A 10314-nucleotide genomic window follows, 5' to 3' on the forward strand; every position below is an offset into this window, starting at 1 on the left:
CAACCCAAGCTTTAATAATCCTATATAACACGAGTTAATTTTCGAGTTTGCAATGATTGCGATTTTCCACTCTTTCTCGCCGGACAGCATCAACTTCAAACGTACATTGTGGGGATGTTTTCCACTGCCGACGCCGATCCACGAACACAAATTTTGATAGGCCACCTTTACATGAGCATAGCTTTCGAACGCGAGCTTATATAAGGGCGTGCGTGCGGGGCATCGATGGAAAGCTCTCGCCAAGTACTATCCGACGGTGGGGTATTGCACCTCCTCCCGCCCTCCCTGTTCCATACTGCAGGAAGGAAAAACGTCAAATTACTTTCGAACGGAAACTAATACAAAGCTATATCAGGCAGCGACAGACGCGTCGGTACAAGTTGTGCAACTTTTGTCTCACAAGCGTGTCCTCCTAGGAACCACTCAGCTCGACTCTTCCAGTCAAAAAACGTGATTTTGTGTGAAATTTTCACCGTTTTACACACAGGTGTGGGAATGTTTTTTCACCCTTCCCGGATCCATTGTTATCCCTCGTTGGATAGGGCGCGGCTAGTAGACCAAATTTGGAACGACCATTTGCGTAGGTACGACCAACACTCGTTACTCAAAATCGGAGTCAAAGTCCTTCTGCAGAACGCACCACGGGCTGTCATTTGAAAACGGCCTCCGGAAAATGAACCGAATTTTGGTACATGATTCGTGATGGAAAAAGCCATCGAACACTTCAATTTACATCGGGATTTGGATGCGTGCAGCGAAAGAGAACGTTTCTCGTTTTTCTCCTTCGACGCTTAGTTTTCGAGATAATTCATTTGCTGCTACTCGCCATTTGTCTGAAGCATTCTTACCCCGGTTTAGTAGCGATGTCCAAATCTGCAACCGAATGTAGAGGAAAGAACTTCAGTCCGGAATCAATGGCCTACAAAAATGGACAACTAAAACAGGATATCAGGGAAATGTAAAATATTTCACACCAAACAACTCTCGCACCCTAATCGAGAAGTGCCCGGACGCGGATTCTTAAAGCTTGGGTTGTTCCAAAAATAGTTTATCGAATAGAAATAGTGTCTTCGAAAGTCTCTGGCTCCTCTTTACCGTACTGGTCTGAGGCATTCTATCGGGGCCTTTATAGTCCAGTCCTATTCCATCACTGTTCTGCAAAAGCGCGCAGCTTTCTTTCTCACATATCATCACACACAGATTGGATTACAGAAGCCTTCATGGAAAGTGCCAAACAGGCATTCACGGAACTGACGCAAGAACGGTTGCCACAAACTGCCGAACAATCACGAAATGGAGAAAGGTTATGGGTCCCAAACAGCCCCAGAGTTGATTGGGAAATACAAAACAGAACCGATAGATGATGCTAAATTCAGATGGTTTGTGTTCGAGGAGGCGAATGACCTGCGATTCGTGCGCGATCGGGTATCTCGCCATCGGTATCTCGAAACTCCCTACCTTCGTTGGATCGAACACGGATCATAAGCTAAGAGAATGATGCGAAGCGCATGTCTCCCATGGAACGTGTTGAGACTGTAACGCAGATGAAGCTGTGCCGCAAACCACGTAACAAAGCCTTGTCGATCGAGATTCTCCTGTATCGTGTCCCGGGTTGTGCAAGCGTTGAACAAGCGAGTGCGAAGCACGCACGCAATTTCTGGATGAAGGATCATCATTCACGCTGAAGTTACCCTAGCAGCGAGTATCAGATTGAAGGACCAGCCGGGCCCCCACTTGAGTTGCAGTGGACGGCCAACGTGAAACGCAAGGAGACGTTTCAGCTTCACGTTTGACCTCTGGAGCCTGGAGATTGCTGCACGCGGGGGAGAGCGGTCGTTCACGGCGACGGTTTCAACAGCTAAGTTTGCCACAACAAAATATTCATTATCCCACACTGACAAGTTCGAATGATTACTTACAGGATCGGCCAGCGGAACATCAGGAGGATGGTACACCGATGGTACCAGGCTTGGAGAATCCCAATCGGCTTGGAGAATGTGCTCCTACTACTTCCACCGCTGGAGCCTCAATCTGGGTGACCGATTGCGGTGAGGACGATGTTGGGATGGGCTGTTTACGGGTCACAGAAGGGAAACACCACCAGGCGAGTGACGATACCGGGTGGTGAGATAGTATGCACCACCAAACACACAAGCAGCGGGAAAGGCAGCGTCGACGTACCAGGACCAGGGCATCCTGCAGCAGCACAGCGGTGTCTATGAGCAGCTGCTATGACGGCCGAATGCCACCGGTAGCAGCCATCCTTACAATTCCAGCGGCAGCAGCAGTACGTACGATCCACAACAGCCATCGCGCAAATATCTAAAATAATAGCTAAAAAATTGAAAATTAGAATAAAAATATTAATAGCTACAAATCGATCGATGCGTTCTTTTCTTTGCGTTACACTCAAAAAGAATTATTAAGCAAAAGTGTTTTACAACACCTCAGCACATTTGTCTCAAAATTAAGCTGAAATGAAATAGTTTGCAATGAAACAATTGTATTGAATGTATTAAATGTGCTTAATGTATTTCTGTATTGTGAGTCCGACATAAAATGGCCACACAAGCCTTATTAATAATTACCTAAAAGTAAGACAAATCTTCTCAAATCACTTTCTGCATTGCCTTGTTGTTTATTAAAAGAAATCAAAAAAGGCTTCTAGTTAATAAAATTCACGCGTGATTTTCGGTAAATCCAGGGACCAGGCGACTATCGGATACTTCGCTGAGGCTTCGCTGCAAGATTTTGATAATTGGTGTAAGCGTAACTCCTTAACCCTTTGTGTTAAAAAGTGTGTTACCTTTAGCGGTTTCCGCTCTCCAGTGCATTTTGACTACGCGCTAAACGGGCAAACTTTGCAGAGAGCCTGTTGTATCAATGACTTGGGTGTTTTCGTAGACGCGAAACTCTCGTTTGAGCAACGTCTCGATAACGTTGTGACAAGATGCAATCTGTTGTGTCCGCACAAAACAAGCATGAAGACGGTGTGTACGGCACAAACAGAATATATATTTTATCACTAGCTTTGGTATGGGTAATACAGTAAACACACGCACGCAAAGAACTGGATCCGTATGCATGAAAACGTAGGGAGAACATTCATACAAAAAAGTAACTGAAACAAATAACCTACTTTAAGGAGTAACGGGTCATGCCGGCCTATACAGGCTTTTGATACCACTTAGAAGGATAGTCAATCCTTGCTTACCGCTTATTGAACTTTACTTACACGTCGAAGAAGACATTATTTAGCTATGCTTAAACCAAAAATTAGGCCCATGTATGGAAAAATCTTGAGAGACCACGCAAAACGTTCAATTATTCAATTCTGACTGTAATTTATATCATTTTTCTCCATACATTTTAAAACACTAAAAACTAAGTCGACGTTGCGTTTTCTATAGTCGATGTGATTCCCATTGTATGGATGTAAAGTAAGCAAAAAAAATCCAAGCTACCGCTGGAAAGTAACGCTGATCAGCCTTTACTAGAATTTTATAATAGAGATAGTTTATCTACCCCATTTTTTCGATTAAATATTCTTTAAAAAAATATCTTGGACTTTGCGAGTTCTTATTCAACATTAAAACATAGATTAATGTGTGTTATTTTGTGTTATTCCGCGAATTTATTCTATAATTCATTGTGTTTTCGACATTTTTTATGATAAAAACTAAGAAGTCATTATTTTTTTTTAATTTTCACATTAATTCCTCTTTAACTACGTGCCGCATGGACAATTTACGTGAGATTAGAACTCTTACTCACATGATTTTAAATTTCGTGCATAAACAAATCATCAAATATTTTGTTAATATATCTCATTTTTTCGATAAAATCATTTTTTTTTTTTTTTTTTTTTTTTTTTTTTTTTTTTTTCTTTGGCTCAACAACCGATGCCGGTCAAGGCCTGCCAACCCACTTGTGGGGTTGGCTTTCAGTGACTTATTGATTTCCCCCCATAGCAGGATAGTCAGTCCTACGTATGGCGGCACGGTCTATTTGGGGCTTGAACCCATGACGGGTATGTTATTAAGTCGTACGAGTTGACGACTGTACCATGAGACCGGCTCATAAAATCAATAGACACACAAAAATGCACATAATAGCATAGAAATCTGTTCTATTTGCTAAGCCAGTTTTTGCTAAGGAAACCAATGGTTAACGGTTTTAAAATGACGTAAAGTCCCTCAACTATGGCGACCCCCCAAGGCCCTTATCCACCACCTGATATTGTTAATCCACCTTGGACTAGACCAAAACGCTTTATTGTGCACTTATTCGGCCAGTGCTGGAGTATGGCAGCATTGTGTGCTGGCCCTCCTCAGCTCTGGGGGATGCGCGTTTAGAGTCCATGCAGCGTAGGGCTACCCGATTCGCGCTTCGTTCGCAGGGGAGCAACAATGACTATAGGGGAAAACGGGGCAAAATGGGCATGTTAAGCAGTTTACTAAATATTCCTTTGAATATGCCACAAAACACAAGTTTTCTTTCATTATTGTATGCCTCCACCATTATCTATGGATTAAATTTGCCACAATGAATGAAAAAAACTTAAAAACATGAAAACAGTGTAAAAAAATATTATTTTTTACGAGAAGCTATTTTGACACGCGGGGTAAAATGGGCATAGCCCTGGGGCAAAATAGGCATATGTAAACAAACTGTGCAACGTCAAAACACTGGGGCAATATGGGCCACAACAACTGCGCTTAGGTAATGATGTATGCTTTTGCGCACGATTCGTGAAATGTATTTTCGTTCTATCTTTTGTTTTGCTGTTCAGGAAAGCCCTTAAAATTCTTCCAAAAATATGTTATCAAAATTAAAATAGTTTATACACGTTTAAATCTACAAAATCGAATGTTTTGAAGCTGTGCCTGTCATCATTATTGAGGCAACAAATACAACACCATAGCCTCACCAAGCGCCGTATGTCAAAAGCATCTGCCCATTTTGCCCCAAGCGTAACTGTCCATTTTGCCCCACGTGAAGCATTTTTGTTTTTTTTTTAATATTAATATCGCCTTGCTTTCTTCGTAAAAATTGTATAGAAATATCATATCTTTAAAAATATATCATGTAAAACTTCAACGCATTCTTGTGACACTGGTTTAAGCTTATTTTTGAAGTGATAAAATAAAATCAATTTGCTACTAAACCTTATTTTACATTTTTCTTGGTTATTTGTTATGTAAGGGTTATGAAACTTACATGGTGCTCATAGAATACTGTAATGAATACATTTTGCGTTGAATAGTAGTGAAATAATGCTCAAATAGCGGGTGCTCATTTTGCCCCGCTAAGCAGTGGCGGATTAACACGAGTGAAGGCCCTAAGCGGTTATGCGAATGTAGGGCTTTCTCGGTGTTTTGGCATCAAACGAAAGGTATACCATTGACATTTCATTGTGTTGTTGTAGAGATGAATGCAACGACTTATCCTTCGATGCCTATCATTAGATTTCACACAACCGATGTATCATCTTATCAAGCTTCTAGTAGTATGCAATTTGTAAAGGTCTTTTAGTAGTTTGCTCGATTGTTTTTTAATGTTTGTTGAATTATTTCCAAATCTTTTACTTTAGGTAAACATTTAGGGCAGTTTTAATGCTGTACCATTTTAACACTTCCCGACGGTAATGCTGGTCAGTGCTTTACTCAGCCACGGATCCTTGATAGTAGACAAAGTTCATTTATTAAGGTGTATTATTATTTTTTTTTATTTACAGAACATTCCGATATGGTCGTATGTCTATTAATACAGGCACTATTTTTTAGAAATGTTTGAGTTTATTATGTCATTGGTTATGCAAGTCCGTGTTTTGTGCCTTTACCTACAAACCTCTATTGTGTAACCTTTTTTTACAACACTGTTATTCGAACGTTAATAACTATTGAACACGTTCATATAAAAACTGTTGCAAAATTATATGTTATGCTCCAATACCTTCAAATAACTATGAAAAAGTTTCATATAGCACTATTGGTGACCATATTAAAATTTAAAATAGGTGGCCGAATTTTGTCTGAACAGGACTTTATTGATTGAGAATAATAGAAACAACTTTGTGTTGAGATGAACATTCCGCCAAATTATATTTAGTTTTAATGGTGTAAAATTGCAAAATTGATCCCCTGAAAAATTATACAGTGTCTGAGAAGAAACATAATCTAATGAGTAAACAAAGCGTGGTAATATAATCATATGTGTAATATTATTCCTCGATTTACAATATCAGTGGTGTCTAACAGCGATTTATCGCAAACGTTATTTCCTGAAACAAAAGCACAACATAAGGTTCAAAGATTTAGCAGCATCCATATTGTAACAGTTCACTTACATTTTCCGCTTCCAGTTGTGTTTCAGAATCTGAGAGACAGCAAACCACTGCTCTGTTCTTGCAGTAGAATATTGGCAAATTATTTTCCACCCGTTGGCGCACATTCGGACAGCTCGTTTGGCTCACGCATGTACCTCTCCTTCCATTTGCATACGAACATACATCTGATAGATTCAAGAAAGGATCGATGTACTCGCGTGACTTGCTTGATGGTGAATTGATCACCGAATTGATCCAGAGATTATGCTCATAAATGTAAAGACCGATTGCTTGTTCTCCAAAGCCACAGTGTCCCCCAGCCATGTATAACCCTAGCAAGTATTTTGTTCCATACCGCTCCCAATATACAACTGTACTTGGGTGTGCCTCACAGCTTCCCGGAACAAGTGCATAATCGCTTTGGAGGCACAAATGCTCCGGCTGCAATCCTTCTAGGAGTAGAAAACGGTGGTCGTCGGAAAGGACGCATTCGTCACTGAACTTGAGTGAAAGTCCATTGACGGAGAAGTAGTGCTTATCTGTAGAGAAAATGTGTGAATTAACAATGTATGTAGCCTTTCCATAAAACAGCTTGCCTTTTGATCCGTCAGTAGCGTACAAGGTTATTTTATTATGTTTTGAGTGAATTGCTGCTATTTGAGCGGGAGTAATAGATGCTTCCGACACAAGCTTTAATATCGCTATATTATTGTAGAGGGTATTGGCCGTGTAGTTAGGATGTATGATGATATTTTTTATGTTGATGGTTGATCGATCGTCGAAAACCACATAGGATGAATAAGGCCTGGAAAGAGATTGCCATAACGATATTATTTGCTGAAACCATTGCGTATAAAGTTTAAACTTATGTGCTCACATGAAATTGATCACACACTGTCCCAATGTGACCACGACATCTTTTCCGATTAATGCTCCGGTACATTTGATTGTCTGATTTGCATCTGGATTGCCGTGAATGGATACCATGTAGTCAATGGTGTTGCTCGAATCGAATAATTTCGAACCGTTAATTTGACGTCGATATTGTAAATGGCGTTTGGCGCATTCTAATGGTTCAAACGATACTTCTTCACCTTCTTCGCGCATTGTTTCGGCAATCCAATTGCCAAATCTGGAGAGTTTTGTGAATATATCGATTTCGTACAAATTAGCTCTTGTGGCCGTTGAAGCTATTCCAATCACAAATGGAACAATATGATCGTCATGAACCAAATCCACGTACAACGGTCCACCACTCAAATCCTGAAAATAAAACGAATAGATACAAATGTATATAGATCACTCTTGTTATACATTGTTACTCAAGTTCAACTTTATAATTTATACTTGAATTTGACAAGTATATTGGTCATTTTAAGTAAAGTCAACCATACCATTGCGTCCTCCATTTCGTTGACGATACACATCTGATGATCTAAAAATGATATATTATTTATTGCGAGGATATTTGGATCAAAGAAGGAAATGCAACTTTCAAAATCCTTTACAACAATATCCGTTTGCTTCGTTAATGATGATATGCCTGGCAGTAACAAAAAAATAATAAAGAAACAAGGATAGTAGATAATTAGTCAAGAAAAGATGGTTATAAATTTTTCTTTGAAAAACATACCTTCGCGATGATTCCATCTAGCGACTATCAACTCAGCGTTGCTTTTTTCATCATTCAGCCATAGACAAGCGGGTAAAACATTGCTTTGTAAGCTACAGGGAATATTAAATAAAAGTTTGAAATGTTTAACATAACTAATATGAAAGAATTCGAGATTAGAAAAACTTACTTGATGTTATTTTCGAGCTTTAGCAATCCAATGTCAAAATGCTTCTGTTTTCCACGGTACATAGGATGACGTATTTTCTTTGATATTGTAAAACGTTCTCTAGCGATAAGTACAAATGTAACTTTGCTGTAATTATGTAAGATAGTGAATTAATTAAATAATTACTCATTGTTGTAACAACCTGTTCTATGGAGATAATACACTACGTATTTCGTTTTATGAGGTGGGCCGGTATCAGAACAAAATTTTCTGATATTAATATCCCTGGATTTACGATTCCCGGCACTTCAGTTTCTACGAAAACTAAAAATGGAAGTTCTCTGTACAGTTTATGATCAGCGTCTTGGTATGTAGAAATGTTATGCGTAACTTCCTGCCTTTTATATCTGTTAAGATTTTCGTCTTTCGTGTCTGCCAAAGAATATTAAACATAAAGATTTGTTTAATAAATTTAAACTAATACACATTAATTAACTGATATAACAAGGCAATTTACCAACACTTGCCCCATTTTGATAATGCTTAAACTGTGGATTCGCAGTGACTGTAACGAAAATGGTGAAAAGATGTGAATAGAATAATAATGCTAATATTTTACTGATTACAAACCATTACCCCAAATATCATTTACAATAGATTGACTGCCATTGGTATTGACTGCTGATAGGACATCTAGGAATGAAAAATTACTCGCTTCGGCACAGGGTGTAAACAAAACAAACGACAGCTCAATAATATCGTCGAACATATTAACGCCTGCTTCCGAAGAATTCAAAATCTCGCTGAAAGAGTCAATCATATTCTCGAACGAATGAACTCCCTGAACATGTCAATAATATCATCGAAAACCCTGTAATAGCGTATGGATGCGGGATGCCGATTTTTCCATGATGGCACAATAAACTCTTCCTTCAGTCACCAAATTCGTTAAAATCGGTACTCGCACCAAGTGCTGGTACCGCCCACAATCGGTTAAACGATAAATGAAAAACATTCTTCGTACTATTGTACGAGGAAGAAAACGAGAGAGCAGATCGAATAGCTCTCGTCGATGCTACAATTCGTCCTGCTACCATAACACACTTCCACGCCGTGATTTCATTTGACTTCGGTAAAACTATGTTCTTTCTTGAGAATCACTAAGACCATAACACCATCCTGGACAGGCTATCCATAAAAGAGAACTATCACGTCTTCGGATTGGACACATCCGGCTCACCCACACCTTGTAATTTTAAAAATCCAGCCCCCCTCTATGAAGTTTCTGTGGAGTTGACATCATCGACTACCACATCTTAACAGAATGCAACGATTACACTGCGGAACGTATCCTGATAGACACCAGCATCGACACTATCCACTCACCAGAAACCTATGGCCAGCGAATGATTTTATTTGCCCGTATCACTAACTCGCCTTTATGAAAGAACTTTAACTAATGCTACATGTAAACCAGATAATCTTTTTTTAATATCAACTCTATTGAGAATACTCGGGAGAAGGTACATGCAAGCAGCAAATGACTTGCGAAGATGATTCTTAGATAAAAATAACATTTCCACTTACCTTGCGCTGTTAAACCTAAAAAGAACACGCTAATAAGCACAGAAATGTATGCAGACATCTTCATCCAAAGGCAAAACCAAGACTGACTGATAATGCAAAGCGAGCGTTGCACGTTGCATGAGACGTTACTTTCTGATTTATACTGCATCCACGCATCCGGAAAGGAACTTTGACCATGAATCATGATAATTAGTGCAGTTGATATTGATTATGAATTATGTGTATGAGTTTATGATGTTTAAATGCCAACTTGGCCGTTATTGCATTAATCATTACTGCATTGTTGCTTCACATTACATCGGTTACTATGCACTGTAGTTAGCTTCCAAGCAGTTTTCTATACTAGATCCTCGCGCGTAAGAGAAAGAACACTCTAAACCAGCGGTCGTCAAAGTCCGGCCCGCCGCAACATTCAATCCGGCCCGCGAAAAGGTTTTGACTGATTTTGAAATATGGGAAGAAACTATTCGTATACAAATTACTGAATATCTTTTAGAATAGCATTTTGTGCCATCGAATTCTTTTAACTTTATTTAAAGTACTATGGAATGGTAGGCCTTAACCGACAACGGTTGTTGAGCCAAAAGAAGAAGAAGACTATGGAATGACGGATCGTTC

The 10314-nt window shown here is 39.4% G+C and overlaps 1 protein-coding gene and 1 long non-coding RNA gene across 7 annotated transcripts; both read right to left on the reverse strand.

Annotated features, from left to right (window-relative positions):
• Positions 1-19: 19 nt before the first annotated feature.
• Positions 20-3348, reverse strand: LOC121599659. Of its 4 annotated transcripts, none has more exons than XR_006005712.1 (3): positions 3236-3348; positions 1920-2334; positions 20-873 (listed from the first exon to the last, which is right to left on the reverse strand). It is a non-coding gene; the product is annotated as an uncharacterized LOC121599659 (long non-coding RNA). The 4 variants fall into 4 exon arrangements; XR_006005711.1 differs by having other exon boundaries at positions 20-935; XR_006005714.1 differs by lacking the exon at positions 20-873 and adding an exon at positions 891-919.
• Positions 3349-5725: 2377 nt separating this feature from the next.
• On the reverse strand, positions 5726-9954 carry LOC121599397. Of its 3 annotated transcripts, XM_041927175.1 has the most exons (11): positions 9697-9954; positions 8746-8912; positions 8627-8674; positions 8337-8541; positions 8131-8256; positions 7962-8053; positions 7723-7871; positions 7206-7591; positions 6925-7133; positions 6350-6867; positions 5726-6283 (listed from the first exon to the last, which is right to left on the reverse strand). In XM_041927175.1, the coding sequence occupies exons 2-11, from the start codon at positions 8876-8878 to the stop codon at positions 6254-6256; spliced, it is 1896 nt and encodes a 631-aa protein (XP_041783109.1). In that variant the 5' UTR covers positions 8879-8912; positions 9697-9954; the 3' UTR covers positions 5726-6253. The 3 variants fall into 3 exon arrangements, with proteins under 3 accessions (XP_041783109.1, XP_041783107.1, XP_041783108.1); XM_041927173.1 differs by lacking the exon at positions 8746-8912; XM_041927174.1 differs by lacking the exons at positions 8627-8674; positions 8746-8912.
• Positions 9955-10314: the final 360 nt, after the last annotated feature.

The sequence above is a fragment of the Anopheles merus genome, chromosome 3L (genome assembly GCF_017562075.2).
Source record: "Anopheles merus strain MAF chromosome 3L, AmerM5.1, whole genome shotgun sequence".
NCBI classification, from domain to species: Eukaryota; Metazoa; Arthropoda; class Insecta; order Diptera; family Culicidae; genus Anopheles; species Anopheles merus.